Genomic DNA, 24,875 nt, shown 5'->3' with positions numbered 1-24,875 from the left:
AATTTGCTGTCTCCCGAAGATAGAGAGCTGTCTTTCAGTAGGACATAATCGCTAATTGGAAATGGAAATGTACTTTTGTGTGCAGATATCTCATTTATCTCTGGTTGGATATAGAGAAGATGTCTCTTTGGGCTGTTAACCTATAACATATTTTTGGGGATCATGTCTATTTTGATGGATACGGTCTCGAATTTCCTACGAAAAACACATCTTCGGGAATGAGTAGTGTTTCCCTGGTGATGCCTTAATTTAGTAAGATGAAAAGCTTGTTTGGTTTTATTTGTGATGAAAGTATCTGTTTGAGATGGGATCTGTCTCCAGTTAGGTCAGAAGAACATGTCTAGTGAAAGTGAGACCTCCTCCCCTCTGTATTTTGGGAACATCTCTGTATTGAATAGACTTTTTGGCAGCTCCAGCTGTTTTTATTTTTGCAATATATTTGTTTGGGAAAGCACATGTCTGTAGTTGCATTTGGGGAATGAATCTCCGAAACTAAACTGAGATTTGTTTTGAATTTGGGAAGAGCTTCTCTTTAAAACAGCAGCATATTGTGTGTTGGTCAAGGGAAGCGCCTCAATGACTTGATCCAGATTGGATAGTAATAACATATCTCCATGGCTGTGGATCTCTTTCTGATTGGATAAGGGTGAGCATATCTTTTTGGGGTGCAGAGGAGTCTCTGGATGTGTTTAGGAAACCTTTCTCTGTGAGATTGAGACCTGAGAATGGTTTTGTTCAGGAGCCCAGTCTCAAAGTCTGCTTCTTGCTTTCAGAGCTTCGAGATTTCATGAAGAATGGCAAGCCTGCACCAAAATACCAGATTCAACTTTGTTTTGGGGAAGAATTTCCAGAAACTACCCAACAGAACACCAAAAAACTGATCACAGCACATGTAAGTCTGTAATTCACAGGAGGGAGTGATGTAGGGGCAGGGTGAGTTATTGTTTAAACTATTGCACATTGTGGGCTTCAGTTTCTGGACTGTCGCCAGTCTATTTTTATCCACCAGGATTACAGGCCTCCAGAATTGATCACAATACTGTGATTGTAGCTTTAGTATTGATTTTCACAGTAGCAGAGGTGAAAGTGGAACCAAAATCCCTGGGAAATGCTCTTATCGGTCTCCAGCAGCTACAGCTTATTTCTTTGTTTTATATAGTGCGAGTTTGGCCCAAAGGCATTGGAGCGCCTTTATGTGAGCACCATATTACATTACACAAGGTCAGATTATTTTTTGGGGGCACATGGAGATTTACGTTCACATGATTTGGTCTGTTCTGAACTTTTGTAAGCATCCTGCTTAGCTCTGTAAAGCGCTCCGATACCCTAACGGGTCACGTTCGCGCTCTATAAAACCCTAAATGAAATAAATAAATAAATAAATACGTTATTTATGCATAACCACAGGAGGTTGAGACGATGCCGGTGCTCAAACCTGGTTCCCCAGTTCCAACGTTGGCAGCTCTGGCCATTAGGCCACAACTTCTCTTCAGTGAGCGAGCACTCATAGCAAAGGAGCTAGATCTTTTCAGGTGAACTGTTTAAAAAGTTAAATCAACCTGTTAACCTGTGCATTTTAAAGAACATATGTTCTTAAACACTGGTTAAAACTCATGTCTAAATGGAAACTCTTGAAATATTCTAGTACTTCAAGGTCTGCCACAGTACTGAGGAGCACAGTTCTCCTGCCGCAAAGACATTTGTGAGCTTTACAGAAAATTATGTGCCAGGTGGACACACATGAGGCACAGCAGAGAAATGATTATGTCACAGAACAAGTACTGCCCACCTGATACAGTGCACCCCATCAGAAAAAAGTGACCATTATTCAATCCTCTGTCAATGGGAATAAAACAATTGTAAATACTGTTTCAACTAACATGTGGCCCATCACAGTTGCCATGAGGCACACAACCAGATTATCATACACCTCTGCCAGGTGCTTTCTAACCAACATGGCAGAGAAACCAATGGCTATTGGTTGTATGGCCTTTCACTTTTTAAAATTCAGAACATGAACTTACTTCACTGTATTTGCTATTTGGTTACCATCTGTATAATTACACACAATCTGCTCAGTAAAGCAAATCTGTATATCTAGAATAGAAATGCTACATTCAGTCAACTTTGCAGTTTTTTTGGGTGCAGCCGCAGATTCCAGCCCCCCCAGATGTTACAAACATTCACATTAATGGCTGTGAATGGCCAGGCCCCAGACAACCACATTCCAGATTACAAGCGATTAAACTTTGGAATTAAAGCAGAATTGTTATGCAATCTTTTCAGGAGAACCCTGGCTTGGTTGACAAAAGTATTGGTACAGTATAACTAATTTGTTAATGACCAACTATAAGGAAAGCACCTAAAGAGCCACACGGGTAATAACAAATGTCTCGGTGTAATTAAAAGTACACTTCTCAAATAACAACTCGTATTGTGTGATGGAAGCGGTGCCTCCAACCTGCAGTGACGGGCAAACACACTCTTTGTACTGAACTTGGTAAAATACACCTCTCCAAAACTTAGTGGTGATACATTTATTACTGCATGAAAAGACCAAGAGAAACAAAATAGTAACTTTACAAACCTTGCAGAGTATATATAATCCAGTGTTGCGTTTACTAAAGCAGGCAACCTCCCAAACGAGCTCAGTGACCTGCAGCAAAACATTAATGTGCACAAATAAAAAGCTAGGTTTTATTATAAAGCAAAGGCTTCGTTTTTAGAATAACCTTATGTGCCAAGTAGATCCAGTGTATATGTTGTGGTGTCTTGTGTATGCCATTATTTGTGTTGATTCTATGGCTTTTTCATATTGATGTGTCATTTGTATATTCGATGCCTCTCATTTAATACAAGACTCTTCACAGCTTCAAAATATTGGTTTTTACATCATTTTTAGGTCTTGGCTAGCCGCGCGGAAGCGCGTCTCCGCCGAGAACCTATTGCTGCCGTGTCTGCTTCCCAGGAGACAATCCTGTCCACGCGCATGGCGATTTGAAACTGCCACGCGCACGCGCGCTGTGGCCAGGCGCTGTCTCCTGGGAAGCTCGAAACACCACACACGCATGCGCATACACACAGACACACACACAAGCGCCCATGCACGCACGCACGCACGCACATACATACAGAGACACCCCCCCTACACATACACACACACACACACAAGTGCACCAAGGCCCCCCTCCCCGCCGCCGTCACCGTCGCACACATACACACACACACACACACACACACACGAGTGCACCAAGTCCCCCCAGCCCTTTTGAACTTACCTGGCCAATCTCGGGGGACTCTGCTCTCAGCACGCGGCGCGCAACCTCCTGCTGGCGCGGCCCCGGGGCTCTCCACAGCTCACAGGAGCCCCGGGGCGCGAGACGCATTGACTCCGGCTGCCTCCTCTTCCGGTCCGGACGCGGCCCCGCCCCCGTCACAGGCGACCTTGCCTGACTTCCGGTGCGGCCGCGGCGGGATTCCGGGGGCATTTTCTGTTGCTCCCCCTCCCGCTCCTGCTGCTTGTTTATTAATTGCTGATCTGTGTCTGTCCTGGGAGTTAAATAAAGGCAACTTGCAAAATATATTTGTTACAAGTTCAACCACTGACGCTCTACGGGGAATCTATCTAGACAAAGGTGTTTGCGTGATTGATTACAAAGAAGGGCTAAATCAGAAAATTCAAGGACTAGGGGAGGGGATGGGGCCTACTTTAGAACTGGAGAATTTAGTTTGAGTCCCAGCGTCAGCGCAACACCTCCCGTGATTCAGGGCAACTCAGTTAATCTCCTAAAAAAATGAATCTGACCACGTGCAATGTAACTTTCATGTCCTTGGACCTGGTTTGCGCTGTACAAAGCTGCAAAAAAAATTTGAAGTTGTAACACATGAGCAAAGTGCAAGGAAAGTGCATCTAAGTTGCTGTCCATTGTACAAGGTTAACTGTAAAGACAAGGCGCCCTGTTAAAACCACTGGCATCCCCTGAACTATCCATTAAACTGTGCCAGCCGGTGCCACATCCGCAATGGAGATTATTGAACAGATTAGCAGAAGTTGGTGGATTGGCAAACCTAAGAGATTCCAGAGTTTGTTCTTCAGGCTCACACCACCAGTGGGACATGTATGAAGTCCAGGCATTGGCTTGTATTTGCATTTATATAGGGCTTACTACCCACGACGAGGCTTTAAAACACCTAGCGTTCAGTCACATTTTCAACATTTAAACTCTAATGTCAAAGAAAAAATGTTCAAGCAAAAAAGCACCGTATTTTATATTTTTCCTTTTAGAATATAATTTCCAATTGTCCTGCCAATTTCACCTTATGACTTTTACAAACGTAATTATTGTTAAATCTCTCACATGTACACGTCTCAGAGAATTTGGGGTTTGTCTCTTACAGCCATGTACATGTGAGAGATTTAACAATAGTGAGTGTCTATTTCTCGTACAGCCTTGAAAAAGGAGCATGTATATGTAACAGAAGCGACAAAACACGTGTTGGCTCTCGATCTGTCACAGAACTCATACATGTGAAGGTTCATCGCACAGAATAAAAGATTGAAGAAATCTCTTTTGACCAGTGTATATATTTGTGTTGTCATACGAAGTTACTACTGTCATTTGATTGTGCTTCTAAAACATTTACGTGTGCTAGGGATTTTTAGGTCTCGGCTAAGCGCACGGAAGTGCGTTCTCGCCGAGAACCTTTTGTCGCGTGTCTGCTTTCCAGGAGACAATCCTGGCCGCGCGCATCGCCTTGGAGGCGATTTGAAACTGGCACGCACCGCGCTCACCGTGGCTGTCTCCTGGGAAGCGCAAACATACACAGGCACACCTCCCCCTGCACGCATGCGCACACACACACGAGCGCACATACACGCATGCACACAGAGACACTCCCCCCCCCCCCCACCCCCCGCCGTCGCACACAAAGACACACACACAGGAGCGCACATACACGCACACATACAGACACCCCCGCCGTCGCACACATACACACACACACGCGCACTCACACACACACACACGAGCACCCCCCAAGGCCCACTTACCGCCAATCCGGTGTTCTGTCGCCTCCACGGGGCTCTCCCTCCGGCATGGGAGCCCCGCGTCACTACTGCTCCTCGGACCAGGAACTCCGTGGGCGCGGGCTTCGCGCACAAGACGGAAGTCCCGCCCCCACGCTAGGTTTCGTTTTCGAGTGCGCGCGCACATATTGCAGTCATTGGCCATTTTAAGAAGGGCTCGCTCTCCTGTTCAGCAGCTCTGTCGCTCTGCTTTCGTATCTTATCACGGTAAAGTAAAGTAATGTTCAGCACAGATTATATGTATATATCGTGGGACCTCCACACTTATTGTCGGATCGCAACACGCAGGAATTTAAGTTAAATAATATGCCTCTGCCTTTGTAAGCATTTTATTTGGAAAGCAAATCCTGAAATACTGAATGCAGAAAGTGACATTTTATTCAGAATCCAAGTGTAGGATGTCCCTCTGAGATTAGAGACATGATTTCCAATGACAGGAGTTCCTGATTTAATCTTAAAGGTGGCATTGCTTTGATTAACATTGTTTTAAAGGATGGCTTTAATGCATGTTTGGTTTGTTTTCAAAACTTTTGAATGGTGTGCCCGTGCCTGAGGTGCATCATCAGAGCTGTGTGAATAATAGCAGCTGTGAACCCGTGCCGGAGGTGCATCATCAGAGCTGTGTGAATAATAACAGCTGTGAACCCGTGCCTGAGGTGCATCATCAGAGCTGTGTGAATAATAACTGCGTCAGCCCCGTGCGTGAGGTGCATCATCAGAGCTGTGTGAATAATAACAGGTGTGAGCCCGTGCGTGAGGTGCATCATCAGAGCTGTGTGAATAATAACAGCTGTGATCCCCGTGCATGAGGTGCATCATCAGAGCTGTGTGAATAATAACTGTCAGCCCCGTGCCTGAGGTGCATCATCTGAGCTGTGTGAATAATAACAGCTGTGAGCCCGTGCCTGAGGTGCATCATAAGAGCTGTGTGAATAATAACTGCGTCGGCCCCGTGCGCGAGGTGCATCATCAGAGCTGTGTGAATAATAACAGCTGTGAGCCCGTGCCTGAGGTGCATCATCAGAGCTGTGTGAATGATAACAGCTGTGAGCCCGTGCCTGAGGTGCATCATCAGAGCTGTGTAAATAAAAACTGCGTCAGCCCCGTGCGTGAGGTGCATCATCAGAGCTGTGTGAATAATAACAGCTGTGAACCTGTGCCGGAGGTGCATCATCAGAGCTGTGTGAATAATAACAGCTGTGAACCCGTGCCTGAGGTGCATCATCAGAGCTGTGTAAATAAAAACTGCGTCAGCCCCGTGCGTGAGGTGCATCATCAGAGCTGTGTGAATAATAACAGCTGTGAGCCCGTGCGTGAGGTGCATCATCAGAGCTGTGTGAATAATAACAGCTGTGATCCCCGTGCATGAGGTGCATCATCAGAGCTGTGTGAATAATAACTGTCAGCCCCGTACCTGAGGTGCATCATCTGAGCTGTGTGAATAATAACAGCTGTGAGCCCGTGCCTGAGGTGCATCATCAGAGCTGTGTGAATAATAACTGCGTCAGCCCCGTGCGCGAGGTGCATCATCAGAGCTGTGTGAATAATAACAGCTGTGAGCCCGTGCCTGAGGTGCATCATCAGAGCTGTGTGAATAATAACAGCTGTGAGCCCGTGCCTGAGGTGCATCATCAGAGCTGTGTAAATAAAAACTGCGTCAGCCCCGTGCGTGAGGTGCATCATCAGAGCTGTGTGAATAATAACAGCTGTGAACCTGTGCCGGAGGTGCATCATCAGAGCTGTGTGAATAATAACAGCTGTGAACCCGTGCCTGAGGTGCATCAGAGCTGTGTAAATAAAAACTGCGTCAACCCCGTGCGTGAGGTGCAACATCAGAGCTGTGTGAATAACAACTGTGAGCCCGTGAGTGAGGTGCATCATCAGAGCTGTGTGAATAATAACTGCGTCAGCCCCATGCGTGAGGTGCATCATCCACATTGCTCAGGTCATCCAAATTCCTGCACTCTGTACCACACTGCTTTCAAGAACAGCATACTCTTGCACACACTCTGACTGCTCACCAATTCAAAGTTTGCTAAAAAAAAGTTATGCAACGCATTGTCATACACAATGCCAATAACTCAAACTTTAATGCTGCGAGACCTATTGCATTGTAAATGCGTGTTTACTTTTGAAAGGAGGGCGTCTTGATCCAACACCTACTGCATGCTTTTGCATGAACTAGAGGAAAGGTTTGGCAGTGGTGTTTTAAATAGTGGGTCCTGTGTATGGAAGTCACAAAACACAGAAAAGGTGGTCTGAGCTGGCATCCTGATTATCATCGCCCCTAAGATAAACCAAATGCTCCAGAGGGCAGGCCACCTGCTAGTGCCCATTGGTCTGGAGGTTGGCATTGGCAGAACACCTCATCCAACCTAGCTTTCCTGCCAACTAAATGCTTAATTTGTGCAGGTGGTAGGCACCAACACTTATCTTTGAGGACTAGAACTTCAGACTTCATCAGACTTTGACCCAGAGCAAGATGAAGTAAGACAAAAAAAGAGAGAGAAGGAGAAATTGAAAGATAGACAAATAGGACAAGGGGGACAGCAGGAATTAAAAAGTACCCGCAAGAGTGAAATAGAGAAAGAAAGTGGAGAGTCGCAGAAGAAAGTGGTATGAGGTGGAATCAAGACTAGACCACCTTGAGACCACCTTGGTACTCAGCAGCCCTGGCATTTGGCTGCTGCACATTTTTAGGGCTCGCACTGCGAACCGATCGCGAAGCGATCGTCGCTGCAAGCCTCTATTGTAATCATTCCTGCTTACAAGGAGCCAAGGGAGACAGGAGACAAGTGATGTGCACGCGCGCGTAAACGGATCAGGTCACGCGCACTTCCTGTCTCCCATGGCTCCTTGTAAGCAGACACACACGCATGCACACACACACATAGAGAACCCCCCCCGCCACTGCCGCGCACACGCACACATAAAGAACGCCTCCACCCCCCTGCCGCGCACACGCACACACACACACAGAGAACCCCCTCGCCGCCGCGCATACACACACGCACACACACACATAGAGAACACCCCCACCCCCCGCACACACACACACACACACGAGCGCACCAAGACCCCCGCTGCACCCCCTCCACCCTGCAACTAAGCCCCAATCACCGGCACTCCGGACTTCTGCAGCCTCCGTGGGGCTCTCCCTCGGGCATGGGAGCCCCGCGTCACCACTTCTCCTCTGGGCAGCTACTCCGTGGGCGCGGGCTTCAGAAAACGGAAGTCCCGCCCCACAATAGGTTTCGGTTTCGCTCACGTCTAAACAGCTTTCTTCAATGCTTGTTTATAATCCTGATTATATATGTAAGTCGTTAATGTGTAAATTCCATCAAGTGTACCTTCTGTAACTTACTGAGTTCTATAGTAAAGCGCTCGGACACCTTTGGGTAAAAGTTTGCGCTATATAAAATTGCATTAACTAAATAAATAAGAGCCAGTAAGAGAAGGGCACCCCTCCAACATGCGGGCACCTGCAGAGTGTGTGGGTTTCCCTTTGGCAGTCCTGTCCCGACCCAGAAGGGGGAGTCGGGGTGAGGCAGGTCGGGCTGGCAGACAACGTATCGATCCGAAATCGGGCGACGTGTGATCCTCGACTAGAGGAGAATCAGCACCGCCCCCCCACCCCTCCACCACTCTCCAGGGTTTCTGCTGAGCACACCCATCCACCCCACACCTTCCCACGACCTGATTCGGGCCCTCCAGAATCGGCTGTGGGATGTAATGCATGCTTTATATAGCGCCTACCGCCAGAGGTTGGCGCTTCAGCGCGCTGCAAACAGCAGGCTGTGGATGCCCGGATTGCTGTGGGCGTGTTTCCAGCCCCGGGCACCCTGTGTGAGAGCAGACACTGCAGCTTTAAAGAGCCCCTGTGGGATGTAATGCATGCTTTATATAGAGCCTACCACCAGAGGCTGCCGCTTCAGCGCGCTGCAAACAGCAGGCTGTGGATGCACCGCATTGCTGTGGGCGTGTTTCCGGCCCCGGGCACCCTGTGTGAGAGCAGGCACTGCAGCTTTAAAGAGCCCCTGTGGAATGTAATGCATGCTTTATATAGCACCTAGCGCCAGAGGTTGGCGCTTCAGCGCGCTGCAAACAGCAGGTTGTGGATGCCCGGATTGCTGTGGGTGTGTTTCCGGCCCCGGACACCCTGTGTGAGAGCAGACACTGCAGCTTTAAAGAGCCCCTATGTAATGTAATGCATGCTTTATATAGCGCCTAGCGCCAGAGGTTGGCGCTTCAGTGCGCTGCAAACAGCAGGTTGTGGATGCCCGGATTGCTGTGGGTGTGTTTCCGGCCCCGGACACCCTGTGTGAGAGCAGACACTGCAGCTTTAAAGAGCCCCTGTGGAATGGAATGCCTTCTTTATAAAGCGCCTAGCACCAGAGGCTGCGGCTTCAGCGCGCTGCACAGAACAGGTTGTGGATGCCCGGATTGCTGTGGACGTGTTTCCGGCCCCGGGCACCCTGTGTGAGAGCAGGCACTGCATCTTTAAAGAGCCCCACACGGGGTACTGTGTACAGACACGGCCGGACGGATGCTCTCCTCGTGGCCTGCTTAAGGTGGCACTGGACAGGATGGTGGCAGGGGGCAGAGGGGGCAGCCAGGGGAGGGCGCCCGTCCCCGGGAGGGCTGCAGTGACCTCCGCCCTCCGGGCCGGAGCTTCTTGCCTCTTTACCTCCTATGCCCAGGAGCACAAGGTGCAGGGCGGTGCCACCTTAAGGTGGAGTGTTGATGCTGTGCAGGGGGAGGCAGTGCGGAGGCACATGGCTGTGTTAAAGCAGACATGGCCCGAGCCTGCCTGCTGCACCCAGACACTGGTGCTGTGCATGGCTGTGTTAAAGCAGACATGGCCCGAGCCTGCCTGCTGCACCCAGACACTGGTGCTCTGCATGGCTGTGTTAAAGCAGACATGGCCCGAGCCTGCCTGCTGCAACCAGGAGCCGCACTGGTGCTGTAAAAAAGCTGTGCTGCATTTACAATGCAATAGGTCTCGCATTTGCAGGAGTTTAAGCGATAGTCATTGTAAATGACAATGCCTTTTATTTATCTATTTTAAAAACAACACATAAGCACTGGCTTACACACAAAGACGTTGAACCCCTCGTCGGCCGCCCCCTCACTCCATATGAGAAATGGCTTCTCACTAAATCCAAGGACTCGAGGGCCATCACAGAATTATACAAACTGCTGACGCCCACCCCACCCACGACGAGATCAGCGGGTCAGAAGCGATGGGAGACGGAAATAGGACGCACGCTTTCAGACAAAGAATGGCAAGACATCTATTATCGAGCACACCACACCGCTAGAAACACAGCCAGCAAGGAATCAGCAGTGAAAGTGGCCTACTACTGGCACCTGACACCGGAACGCCTGCATCAGGGTAACCCACGGAGAGACCCCACATGTTGGAGGGGTTGCGGGCACACGGGGACCATGCTACACATACTTTGGGCCTGCGCGGAGGTGCAGGAATTCTGGGAGGGGGTACTCAGGGACATTGATACGTACTTTGAGACGGAGCTTCCCCGCTTCCCAGCGTACGCGATCCTCTGTCTCCCTAACAGACTCATGTTCCCACTCAAATCCATTCGAGGGAAACAGATGGGACTGGCGTTAGGAGCTGCAACACAACACATCCTCTCCCTATGGGGCACGTCGAGGAAACCTACACACACAGGGTGGCTACATCGACTATGGTACATAATGGGGATGGAGAGAATACAGGCTTCGCTGACACAAACATCCGATACTTTCAAGGACATATGGCAGCCTATCATTTCCCTGCTGACCCAAGAATTTAATGAGCTTACATGCCCTAAATACCTAAGGGTCCTCAGATTATCGGATGAATTCCACAATAGGACTGCAGAGAAATGCACGGCCTAGTACGAGTCCCCTTAGGCACTTGCCAAAAATTCGCTGGAACACACCGAGGGGAGGGGGCAGGGGGGAGGATAGGTATTGGGGAGGGGAAGCAGTTGGGGTTAGGGAGGGCCACGGGGGAGGTACAGGTACAGGGGTTCTAGCTTGCTATGTCTGTTCAGGTTTCCACCCTACGAGCTTACATGGACACATGACATCCTTCCCTAATGCTCAGAAGTATGAGGTATATACGGCACACAAGATTGGAAATCCTGTGCGAAGCTTTGTTGGTCTTAATGCTGTATTGTATTGCTTTCTGAACTCAATAAAACCAAATTTGAGCAAAAAAAAAACAACACATAAATAAAAGGCATTGTCACTTACAATGGCCATAGCTCAAACCTTCGCGAATGCGAGACCTATTGCATTGCAAATGCTTGTTTTAAAACAGATTTTATTTTTCAAATGGCAAATATACAGCAGGGCCCTTTAACGCAGAGGCGTCTGCACAATCAGAGCATGTTATACTGACTTTGACATTTTCATATTGAAATGCAAGAGAAAAAATGAAGAGCAATACAAATAGAATTTAACACCCCCCGCCCTAAACCCCCCCCACCCCGATCGCACTAAACACCCACACTAGACCGAGCTGCTGCACATTTATTTGAACAAATTAAGCACCGGGCTTGGGACATGGATGGGCCACATCATGTTGTGGACTGGGTACAAGTACAACCTGAAATGTTTGGAAAAACTGCCCAGTACCTGGAAGGCTCTCGGGACACCAGGGCATGTCCATCGCTCCAGTAGTATTGTATTGTATTGTAATTGCATCTATATAGCGCTTACTACCCCTAACGAGACGTCGAAGAGCTTTTTCGGTGAGTAGCACGCTATTCCGGAACCCATAAAGGATTAGTGGTAAATTAGTATAGTGAAATATGAAATTAATTTGAGTGGTGGATATTAGTCAGTTATTTGGATTGAGAAGGATAGCGGAGGGTTAGAAGAGGGAAAAAAGGTTAGCATTTATATAGCGCTTGTTACCCCTAATGGGGCGTTGAAGCACTTTCTTGGTGAGTAGCACGCTACTCCGGAACCCATTAGGATTAGTGGTGAATTAGTATAGTGATATATGAAAGTAATTTGAGTGGTGGATATTAGTCAGTTTGGATTGAGAAGGATAGCAGAGGGATGGAAGAGGGAAAAAAAAGTTTGCATCTATATAGCGCTTGTTCCCCCTAATGGAGTTTGAAGCACTTTCTTGGCGAGGAGCACGCTGCTCCGGAACGCATAAACCCATAATGAAAATATGCACATTTCAGTATCAGCCTTGTGCAGATCTACTGCATTTTAAACCTCTTTACTAAAATTCCTTTCTTTTTAACCCCCTTACCTATCAATCCACACTGGCAGGCATGGCAAAGTGTATTTAGAATCACTCAAATAGCACCCAATTTCCGTTTTTATCCACATTTAAAAACAAATACAGGCAAGAAAATAAATGTTTTTCTGTCTGTATTTATCTATAGAAATCAGTAAAAACAGAAAAAAGGGATCCTCAGATATATTGAAAGGTGCAAGAAGCAATGGTTCAATAAAAAGAATGTTTTAAAAAATATATATATATATATGCCCGATTACCAATTCCAAAATGCCCTAGATGCATGACTCCCAATGCCAACGATTTTCACATCTTTTTTGAGTGCCCCAAATTAAAAATCTTTTGGAAGAGAGTGGGTGACATTCTCTGCGACATTTTCAAAGCCAATATTAAAGTTAATTTGTCATTAGTGTTTTTAGGTGATGCCGGTTTGTATTGTCAGAATGCACCGCAGATTCACCGTGGGTTACAGTTATACTTAGTGCTACTTGCCAAGAGAGACGTCTGTAGAAAGTGGAAAGATCCCCTCCCTCCGAAGAGAGAGGACTGGCTTAAAGCCACACTGGCTATGGCTCACCTAGACCATGAAGGAGAAGGGGACAGTCCCATAAACATCTGGCTGCCCTTTATGAGATGGGGAAGTAATTTGAGATTAATATAGTTGGTCCTATGATTACACTAAGTTCCCCTACTAAATGGGACTGGTCAGGTGACCTAAGCAGGTGCGGTAAGCCGGAGGACCCACAGATCGAAACATAGGCTCCGTAAGACTCACAGAAGCTTATTGGTGAGAGGAGGAAAAAAAAAACATAATATATAAATATATGTGATCAATGCCCAGGTGGGGCTGAAACGCGTCATGGCGGCGATGCAGGGTGCTCTAAAATAAACTTATTTGGCACAAAGAACTTTTGGGTCCGCAATTCATCTTTCCGAATCTATTGGATTGTTCCTTGGATGAAAAACTGCAATATATATATATATATATATATATATATATATATATATATATATATATATATATATATATATATATTCACTGAAAAAAACATAGGTTTCAGCCACGTTATAGTTAGGAATTAGCATTTAAAAAAACCTTAGAAATTCACTGAAAAAAACAGATTTCACACGTTATAGTTAGCTGGACATTTCACTCATACAAAACCATTGAAATTCCCCCGTTATAGTTAGTTCAGCTAACTAGTTCAGCTAACTATAACTCGCGCGCCCGCAATGCACTGCTGATGACGTCACATATTACATCACTCATGACATGGTCAGTGACATCAATCATGACATCACTGATGACATCTCAAATGACATCACTGATGACATCACTGATGACATCATCCTTGTGAAAGAGTGGCAGACCTCCTCTCAGCGTAATATAACCTTTGATACACACATTCAAAAATAGAAACTAAAATTTTCTAAACAATGGAGATACCAATACCAGTTACAACAACCTATTCAGTAATTCCAAAATCTACATACACATCCACTCATTCACCAACAGTTCTATATAGTCACTCATACTTGAACTCACTCATCATATGTACTAATACACCTATACATCCTGTTACACACCGATACTCATCCATAGAGTTACTCACACACATACTCACACATGCAAATAAACTTTCAAACATCCATTTACTTGCATATACAGCTATACACACACCACTACACTTACTTCTACAGAAACGTACACATACTTACTCTCTTAAACAATCACTTATAGAAACACATACTTATTTATACAGGAACTCTTCCAATCTCTCACTCTCACATATACTCACTTATATACATCAATACTCACATATACTAGTTTAAAATATATATACTTACTCATAAAGACACTATTAAGACAGTCACTCACTAACACACCCATACACACACTCATCCACCCATACAGTCCTGCACACATGCTGTCTTCAAAAAACATAAAAACAGTGAGTCACTCATTCATGCATCCCTACGCTAAGTAATATCCCCCACCGAACCATACAGACACTCATACCGATACTCAAAAAACAAACTAATAACCCATATACACACTCATGTAGCTACTCACCAACCCATGCAGCCACTTATACACAAAGTGAGACACAGATACAGATATTTAAATATTTAAACATTTCTCGTTAATACATGTATTCACTAAGATGCACTTAATAATCAGTTATACAATCAATTTTACAAAAAAAGCATCCATTTAGACACTTATTCACCCATTTATGCTTCCGTCGACCTTTAGATATACATATATAAAAAATATTTATTTTTCAGAAAGACACATTCACTGGATGCTGTCATCAGTGATGTCATCAGTGATGTCATTTGAGATGTCATCAGTGATGTCATGAGTGACGTCACTGACCATGTCATGAGTGATGTAATATGTGACGTCATCAGCAGTGCATTGCGGGCGCGCGAGTTATAGTTAGCTGAACTAACTATAATGGGGGCATTTCAATGGTTTTGTATGAGTGAAATGTTCAGCTAACTATAACTTCAACTCCTTCCCAGCAAAGAAAAGGTGGAGGCCAGAGGGGGTTCAGCAGGAAAACACCTTTATTCAAAAATGCATTCCGTGAGTGGCGGCGAATGCATTTCGGCAGTCTTAGCCTTCGTCAGCGCCCTTCACTCACGATAGTCCAGTCAAAATTCAAGATGTTATGCTCCACCTATGTAGTGGTGACGACACTCCGCTCCTTCCCTGGCAATCGGCTCACCTGTTGAAGACCGTTGTGAATGTCCGAACTTCAACTCCCACCATGCATTATGTTTATGCTGGTCGATCAGTGGTGTGGGGGGTGGTTGGAAAATCCAGAGTTTCATATATATATATATGTGTGTGTGTCTGTGTGATTAATCACTCCGTACCTCTCCGCAGTGTTCTATATGCTCAGCAGAAACTCGGCAGAAGCCAAGGCAGCACTTCGGGGTTATTTTTTAAAACATTTCATTCCCATTTCATCAGTGCAATAAGGTACAGTCTAAGCGTTTCGGTGTTTGCCTTCCACAGGATATATATATATATATATATATATATATATATATATATATATATATATATATATATATATATATATATATTACCTACTGGCGATAGCCAGTAGGTATATATAGTTAGGATTGGCTACCATAGGAAATCCGCAACATTCTATTGGGAATAACTTTGGCGCCGGTTGAGGAATTTGCGTGTAATTATCCAAAATTTTGGCCAGCTCCGCTGTAACAGGATGTATAGGTGTATGAGTACATATGATGAGTAAGTACATGCATGAGTGACTATATAGAACTGTTGGTGAATGAGTGGATGTGTATGTAGATGTTGGAATTACCTAATAAGTTGTTGTAATTGGTATTGGTTTCTCCTTTTTTAAGAAAATGTTAGTTTCTATTTTTGAATGTGTGTGTCAAAGGTTATTTTATGCTGATAGGAGGTCTGCCACTTTGTCACAAGGATGTTGTCATCAGTGATGTCATTTGAGATGTCATCAGTGATGTCATGAGTGATGTCACTGACCATGTCATGAGTGATGTAATATGTGGCGTCATCAGCAGTGCATTGCACGCGCAAGTTATAGTTAGTCCAACTAACTATAACGTGGGAATTTCAATGGTTTTATGCGAGTAAAATTTCCACCTAACTATAACTGGTGTGAAACCTATGGTTTTTTCAGTGAATTTAATAGGTTTTTTAAATACTAATTCCTAACTATAACTGGTGTGAAACCTATGTTTTTTTCAGTGAATATATATATATATATATATATATAACATTTCTATGGCAAAATGAAACCCCTCATTTTGTTCCTTTTCAAATTAAATGTATTAAGTGTTACCACTTTATTCCAATCAAGATGACTTCAGGTCTGCCATACTTTTGTCATAAGTAAGACTGTTAGCGTTCTAGTTGTTCTTTAGAACACTCTGGGACATTCTGTCATTGGGCTATAGTTGGGCTACATCTGGCTGATATTTGGGCCACATTTGGGCTCTTTTGTCTCTGGTGGCCATCTTGGGAGACTGCATATCAGAATTTTTTTAATGAAATATAAGAGGATTTGAGAAGTCACTCAAAATGTGCCCTAATTTTTCTTTCTTCAGCACTAATCATAATTTCTATGGCAAAATGAACCCCCTCATTTTGTTCCTTTGCAAATTAAATGTTTTAAGTGTTAACACTTTATTCCAATCAAGATGACTTCAGGTGTGCCATACTTTTGTCATAAGTAAGACTGTTAGCGCTCTAGTTGTTCTTTAGAACACTCTGGGCTATTCCGCCATTGGGCTATAGTTGGGCTACATTTGGCTGATATTTGGGCTACATTTGTTTTTTTTGTCTCTGGTGGCCATCTTTGGGCTACATTGGGCTACATTTGGGCTCTAACATATATATAGCCCAATGTAGCCCAATATATATTTTTTCAAAGTTAATTTTCGTAAAAACCACTGGAGCATATATCTTGAGACATAGCAAAGGCACATCGGGGTACCAGTCCCTACAATTTTGCCAAGTTTGGTGGAAATCCATTCAGCCGTTCGGGCTAAAAGTGAGTCCAACCGCCCTATGGAAATTAACATGGGGAAAACACGTTTTGGGACCCACTTTTATCTCGGCCCCCGCTTGACGGATCCCCCCGAAACTTTCAGGGAAGGAGCGGAGCGCAGCGAGGCAAAGTTAAGGAAAATTACAGGCAGATCCCTCATTCGGCGCCAAAGTTATTCCCAATAGAATGTTGCGGATTTCCTATGGAAAACAATCCTAACTATAACTACCTACCGCCAGTAGGTAATATATATATATATATATATATATATATATATATATATATATATATATATATATATATATATATATATATATATATATATATATATATATATATATATATATATATATATTAAAGTTCACAGATGCCCAATGCGAGGCGCACTCCACGTTGGTGAATTATTAGGATCAGGAAAAGGGTGTCAGGCATGACGGCGTCTGCAGCTACCTGACGCGTTTCGGGCATCCGCCCTTCTTCATAGGATACGCTGCTCCCACATATTGCCACCATTTTGGATTTCCAGTGTACTCCCTTTTATTGAAAACAGATTCAACCAGCCAATGCCACACAGGTGAGTTACAATACTGCATTATGGGACTGGAAGTCCGTTGAAATGAATCCCAAGTGGGGCTGCTGGCAAGATGCGGTAAATTACAAATTGAGTGTCCTCGTTGTGCCTCCAACACCTTTTCACATACTGCCAAACACCAGTTGGTCCGCTCTGCTCCTAAGTTGAAAAGCAGGGGAACCGCTCCTTTCAGCGGCGGTGCACCTCTCGACCGGACCGGCCGAAATAGATTAAAGTTCACAGATGCCCAATGCGAGGCGCACTCCACGTTGGTGAATTATTAGGATCAGGAAAAGGGTGTCAGGCATGACGGCGTCTGCAGCTACCTGACGCGTTTCGGGCATCCGCCCTTCTTCATAGGATACGCTGCTCCCACATATTGCCACCATTTTGGATTTCCAGTGTACTCCCTTTTATTGAAAACAGATTCAACCAGCCAATGCCACACAGGTGAGTTACAATACTGCATTATGGGACTGGAAGTCCGTTGAAATGAATCCCAAGTGGGGCTGCTGGCAAGATGCGGTAAATTACAAATTGAGTGTCCTCGTTATGCCTCCAACACCTTTTCACATACTGCCAAACACCAGTTGGTCCGCTCTGCTCCTAAGTTGAAAAGCAGGGGAACCGCTCCTTTCAGCGGCGGTGCACCTCTCGACCGGACCGGCCGAAATAGATTAAAGTTCACAGATGCCCAATGCGAGGCGCACTCCACGTTGGTGAATTATTAGGATCAGGAAAAGGGTGTCAGGCATGACGGCGTCTGCAGCTACCTGACGCGTTTCGGGCATCCGCCCTTCTTCATAGGATACGCTGCTCGCACATATTGCCACCATTTTGGATTTCCAGTGTACTCCCTTTTATTGAAAACAGATTCAACCAGCCAATGCCACACAGGTGAGTTACAATACTGCATTATGGGACTGGAAGTCCGTTTAAATGAATCCCAAGTGGGGCTGCTGGCAAGATGCGGTAAATTACAAATTGAGTGTCCTCGTTATGCCTCCAACACCTTTTCACATACTGCCAAACACCAGTTGGTCCGCTCTGCTCCTAAGTTGAAAAGCAGGGGAACCGCTCCTTTCAGCGGCGGTGCACCTCTCGACCGGACCGGCCGAAATAGATTAAAGTTCACAGATGCCCAATGCGAGGCGCACTCCACGTTGGTGAATTATTAGGATCAGGAAAAGGGTGTCAGGCATGACGGCGTCTGCAGCTACCTGACGCGTTTCGGGCATCCGCCCTTCTTCATAGGATACGCTGCTCCCACATATTGCCACCATTTTGGATTTCCAGTGTACTCCCTTTTATTGAAAACAGATTCAACCAGCCAATGCCACACAGGTGAGTTACAATACTGCATTATGGGACTGGAAGTCCGTTGAAATGAATCCCAAGTGGGGCTGCTGGCAAGATGCGGTAAATTACAAATTGAGTGTCCTCGTTATGCCTCCAACACCTTTTCACATACTGCCAAACACCAGTTGGTCCGCTCTGCTCCTAAGCTGAAAAGCAGGGGAACCGCTCCTTTCAGCGGCGGTGCACCTCTCGACCGGACCGGCCGAAATAGATTAAAGTTCACAGATGCCCAATGCGAGGCGCACTCCACGTTGGTGAATTATTAGGATCAGGAAAAGGGTGTCAGGCATGACGGCGTCTGCAGCTACCTGACGCGTTTCGGGCATCCGCCCTTCTTCATAGGATACGCTGCTCCCACATATTGCCACCATTTTGGATTTCCAGTGTACTCCCTTTTATTGAAAACAGATTCAACCAGCCAATGCCACACAGGTGAGTTACAATACTGCATTATGGGACTGGAAGTCCGTTGAAATGAATCCCAAGTGGGGCTGCTGGCAAGATGCGGTAAATTACAAATTGAGTGTCCTCGTTATGCCTCCAACACCTTTTCACATACTGCCAAACACCAGTTGGTCCGCTCTGCTCCTAAGTTGAAAAGCAGGGGAACCGCTCCTTTCAGCGGCGGTGCACCTCTCGACCGGACCGGCCGAAATAGATTAAAGTTCACAGATGCCCAATGCGAGGCGCACTCCACGTTGGTGAATTATTAGGATCAGGAAAAGGGTGTCAGGCATGACGGCGTCTGCAGCTACCTGACGCGTTTCGGGCATCCGCCCTTCTTCATAGGATACGCTGCTCCCACATATTGCCACCATTTTGGATTTCCAGTGTACTCCCTTTTATTGAAAACAGATTCAACCAGCCAATGCCACACAGGTGAGTTACAATACTGCATTATGGGACTGGAAGTCCGTTGAAATGAATCCCAAGTGGGGCTGCTGGCAAGATGCGGTAAATTACAAATTGAGTGTCCTCGTTGTGCCTCCAACACCTTTTCACATACTGCCAAACACCAGTTGGTCCGCTCTGCTCCTAAGTTGAAAAGCAGGGGAACCGCTCCTTTCAGCGGCGGTGCACCTCTCGACCGGACCGGCCGAAATAGATTAAAGTTCACAGATGCCCAATGCGAGGCGCACTCCACGTTGGTGAATTATTAGGATCAGGAAAAGGGTGTCAGGCATGACGGCGTCTGCAGCTACCTGACGCGTTTCGGGCATCCGCCCTTCTTCATAGGATACGCTGCTCCCACATATTGCCACCATTTTGGATTTCCAGTGTACTCCCTTTTATTGAAAACAGATTCAACCAGCCAATGCCACACAGGTGAGTTACAATACTGCATTATGGGACTGGAAGTCCGTTGAAATGAATCCCAAGTGGGGCTGCTGGCAAGATGCGGTAAATTACAAATTGAGTGTCCTCGTTATGCCTCCAACACCTTTTCACATACTGCCAAACACCAGTTGGTCCGCTCTGCTCCTAAGTTGAAAAGCAGGGGAACCGCTCCTTTCAGCGGCGGTGCACCTCTCGACCGGACCGGCCGAAATAGATTAAAGTTCACAGATGCCCAATGCGAGGCGCACTCCACGTTGGTGAATTATTAGGATCAGGAAAAGGGTGTCAGGCATGACGGCGTCTGCAGCTACCTGACGCGTTTCGGGCATCCGCCCTTCTTCATAGGATACGCTGCTCGCACATATTGCCACCATTTTGGATTTCCAGTGTACTCCCTTTTATTGAAAACAGATTCAACCAGCCAATGCCACACAGGTGAGTTACAATACTGCATTATGGGACTGGAAGTCCGTTGAAATGAATCCCAAGTGGGGCTGCTGGCAAGATGCGGTAAATTACAAATTGAGTGTCCTCGTTATGCCTCCAACACCTTTTCACATACTGCCAAACACCAGTTGGTCCGCTCTGCTCCTAAGTTGAAAAGCAGGGGAACCGCTCCTTTCAGCGGCGGTGCACCTCTCGACCTGACCGGCCGAAATAGATTAAAGTTCACAGATGCCCAATGCGAGGCGCACTCCACGTTGGTGAATTATTAGGATCAGGAAAAGGGTGTCAGGCATGACGGCGTCTGCAGCTACCTGACGCGTTTCGGGCATCCGCCCTTCTTCATAGGATACGCTGCTCCCACATATTGCCACCATTTTGGATTTCCAGTGTACTCCCTTTTATTGAAAACAGATTCAACCAGCCAATGCCACACAGGTGAGTTACAATACTGCATTATGGGACTGGAAGTCCGTTGAAATGAATCCCAAGTGGGGCTGCTGGCAAGATGCGGTAAATTACAAATTGAGTGTCCTCGTTATGCCTCCAACACCTTTTCACATACTGCCAAACACCAGTTGGTCCGCTCTGCTCCTAAGCTGAAAAGCAGGGGAACCGCTCCTTTCAGCGGCGGTGCACCTCTCGACCGGACCGGCCGAAATAGATTAAAGTTCACAGATGCCCAATGCGAGGCGCACTCCACGTTGGTGAATTATTAGGATCAGGAAAAGGGTGTCAGGCATGACGGCGTCTGCAGCTACCTGACGCGTTTCGGGCATCCGCCCTTCTTCATAGGATACGCTGCTCCCACATATTGCCACCATTTTGGATTTCCAGTGTACTCCCTTTTATTGAAAACAGATTCAACCAGCCAATGCCACACAGGTGAGTTACAATACTGCATTATGGGACTGGAAGTCCGTTGAAATGAATCCCAAGTGGGGCTGCTGGCAAGATGCGGTAAATTACAAATTGAGTGTCCTCGTTATGCCTCCAACACCTTTTCACATACTGCCAAACACCAGTTGGTCCGCTCTGCTCCTAAGTTGAAAAGCAGGGGAACCGCTCCTTTCAGCGGCGGTGCACCTCTCGACCGGACCGGCCGAAATAGATTAAAGTTCACAGATGCCCAATGCGAGGCGCACTCCACGTTGGTGAATTATTAGGATCAGGAAAAGGGTGTCAGGCATGACGGCGTCTGCAGCTACCTGACGCGTTTCGGGCATCCGCCCTTCTTCATAGGATACGCTGCTCCCACATATTGCCACCATTTTGGATTTCCAGTGTACTCCCTTTTATTGAAAACAGATTCAACCAGCCAATGCCACACAGGTGAGTTACAATACTGCATTATGGGACTGGAAGTCCGTTGAAATGAATCCCAAGTGGGGCTGCTGGCAAGATGCGGTAAATTACAAATTGAGTGTCCTCGCATTGGGCATCTGTGAACTTTAATATATATATATATATTCACTGAAAAAACCATAGGTTATAGACCATATATCGTTAGGAATTAGCATTTACAAAACCTTGAAAATTCACTGAAAAAACCATAGGTTATAGACCATATATCGTTAGGAATTAGCATTTAAAAAACCTTATTTTACTCACACAAAACCATTGAAATTCCATATATAGTTAGTTGCACTAACTATATATCGCGCACCCGCAATCCACTGCTGATGATGTCACATATTACATCATTCATGACATGGTCAGTGACATCACTGATGACATCACTGATGACATCTCAAATGACATCACTGATGACATCACTGATGACAACATCCAGTGATTATGTGTTTCTGTAAAGTTTAAATATGTTTTACATATTGAAGAATGAGTGGATGTATAAGTGTCTGAATGAAGGTTTTAGTAGGTGCGTGATTGACTGTATGAGTGAGTGATTAAATGCGTCTTACTGAATGCACGGGTTAGTGACTAAACTGTCTGAAAGTGTGCATCAATATGTCTGTTGTTGTGCAAGCTGCTGCATGTGTTGATCAGTAGCTATATAAGTGGCTATATGGGTTATTGATTGGTTGCACAAGTATTTGTATGGGAGACTGAGTGTGTGTATGGCTGGCTGGGAGGTGTGTGACTCTGTGCAGATCAATGTGTACTTGTATCAGTGATTCTATAAGAGAGTAAGTATGTGTTAGTATATGTTTCAAAAATGTAAGGTGTTGAAAATTAGTACGTTTTGGTGAACATTATCTGCGCCATCTTGCCTCTTCCCCTGATGCCACACTTTTGTCGTGCGCGCCCGCCATTTTTAAGATGCCCCGATCAGAACGAACCCTTTTGCATGCCGCTGGCCCCTGACATAGCCCTTCGCCTTCACTAAGCCTGCACGCTGACCACCCCCTGCTTGCACCTGCCTTGAGTCATAAACCCCTCTTCGGCGCTGCTCTGCCCCAGGCCCTCATCCTGTTCCCAGCGCGACACCTCCCTGCTTCCCTTTCATGATCTCCGGCCCTTAGATGCAAACCCCCTTCTTCCCCGTGTGCCCGTTTTGTCTTCCCCGTTCCCAGGCCGACACCCAGCTCTGCCGATACCATTCCTTGCCCCTCCCCGTACAATAGAAAGCTTCCCCCATCAAAGGATCCCCGGGTTGATCAAAGCCCCCACCCCATGAGATCCGATCAAACCCCCCCACATTCCGTGAACCGGCGGAATATCCAGCTGCGTGATACTCGTCACCTGTTGTGACTAGGGTGGGGACTTCAACTGTAAATATGTGTGGGAACGGGCCCAAAGGGGAATTCCGGGAATGTCTTTCCGTATATCAAAGCTTTGTCATATGTATGTAAACTGTAATAAAAACCACAAACACTGTATATAAGGGGCCAGGCCTCAAACGTAAGTTAGAGCACCTCAGAACGATACCTTCTGCCGGTTTTGTTGTGCTCTCCTCCGGAGAGAATAAAAACCTTGTTTCCTGCTTTCCAGTCTCCAGCGCCTGCCTCTTCATTGATTAAATAACTAGAGGGTCACAGAGGCAATACCGCCGGGCAAATATCGATTGTCCCCGACCCGCCTCAGGTTTTAACAATTGGCGCCCAACGTGGGGCCCATCAGCGACTCGTGGATCCAGTGGGAGAGGTCCCGACGACAGAGTGAACGACTGCAACGATCGGGAGAGCTCTTGCCCAATAGACCCTCGTCTGGCAGCCGATCATCCGAACTTCACTAGTTCCGAACAGACCTCTCTCGAGTGATCTACGGTCCTGACTGGGGACCATCAGGAGTGCCGTGAGAAATACGAGAAAAAGAGGACGATCGGGCGCTGGATTCGGAAGACAAGAAACTGCCCACATGGTCCGGGTAAGGTCGTGTAATCACGACAAGTTGCGAAATGATTGCTTGATTGTTTGATTGCTTAAAAATACTAGTATTGCTCTTTATTTATTTGGAGATTCACTGTCTACAAACGGAGAAACAACGGGCTCTCTCTTTGCAAGCAGTGGAGGATAGGTAGGGCAGTAGCCGTGCTTATTTTTTCTCCCCCACTCAATAATTACTTGAAACTGAACTGTTGTTCGCAAAACTATTGTTTCCTGGAGATTCCCTGTCTGCAAACAGGGAAGAGACCACCCTTTCTGCAGATAGTGAAAAGGGTAGGTAACGCAGATCTTTGCGGACCTACTCATTCTCCCCATTGTTATTTATTGGTCTTTTTGTTATTTTTGATCCATGAGGTATTCACTGCATGCAAACAACGGTGAATAGAAATATTCTGTCCAGTCTTTGCACCTAGTGATAAGATAGGCAGTGCTGACTTTTTAGTCCCTCGTTACGAGCCGTCATGTCTGTCTTCTCCCCACTGATTAATAGCCTGTTTAGCCCGGACCGTGTATTAGAGGTGGACCATATAGCTCCACTAGAAGGCACCCCTAATAAGGACATGTTCATAAACTATGGATTAGTCACCATAGCCTATAATAAATTGTGGCACAGGTATACCGAAGAGAGTCAAGACAAACAGTGGCCACTGGCAGGATCCTTTGACCTTGATAAAATAGAAACGTTAGAAATAGCCCTTCGAAATAATAAGACAACGCCAATTATGCTCGACAGTCTCGGTATGTGGCGCAGAGAGGCTATGCAACGACAGAGAAAAGACGAGGACAAACCAAGTAGAGAAATATACCGACAGGACAACCCCAGGACATCGCTACCCACGACTTATCCCCCGACACTATGCAAAAGACGACCAGACTTAGGGCCAGACCAATGCGCTTTTTGTAGGTA

The 24,875-nt window shown here is 46.1% G+C and overlaps 1 protein-coding gene across 3 annotated transcripts in view; it reads left to right on the top strand.

The window, feature by feature from the left end:
• Positions 1-24,875, top strand: part of LOC144768246 (interferon regulatory factor 4-like) — a 237,736-nt gene that overhangs the window by 170,062 nt on the left and 42,799 nt on the right. For all 3 annotated transcript variants that reach the window (XM_078651763.1, XM_078651765.1, XM_078651764.1), the window contains one exon: positions 774-892. In XM_078651763.1, the coding sequence (XP_078507889.1) occupies positions 774-892 (119 nt within the window). The remainder of the gene's footprint in view (positions 1-773; positions 893-24,875) is intronic.

This window comes from Lissotriton helveticus, chromosome 7 (assembly GCF_964261635.1).
Source record: "Lissotriton helveticus chromosome 7, aLisHel1.1, whole genome shotgun sequence".
NCBI classification, from domain to species: domain Eukaryota; kingdom Metazoa; phylum Chordata; class Amphibia; order Caudata; family Salamandridae; genus Lissotriton; species Lissotriton helveticus.
This window is presented reverse-complemented; position numbering and strand designations above follow the sequence as displayed.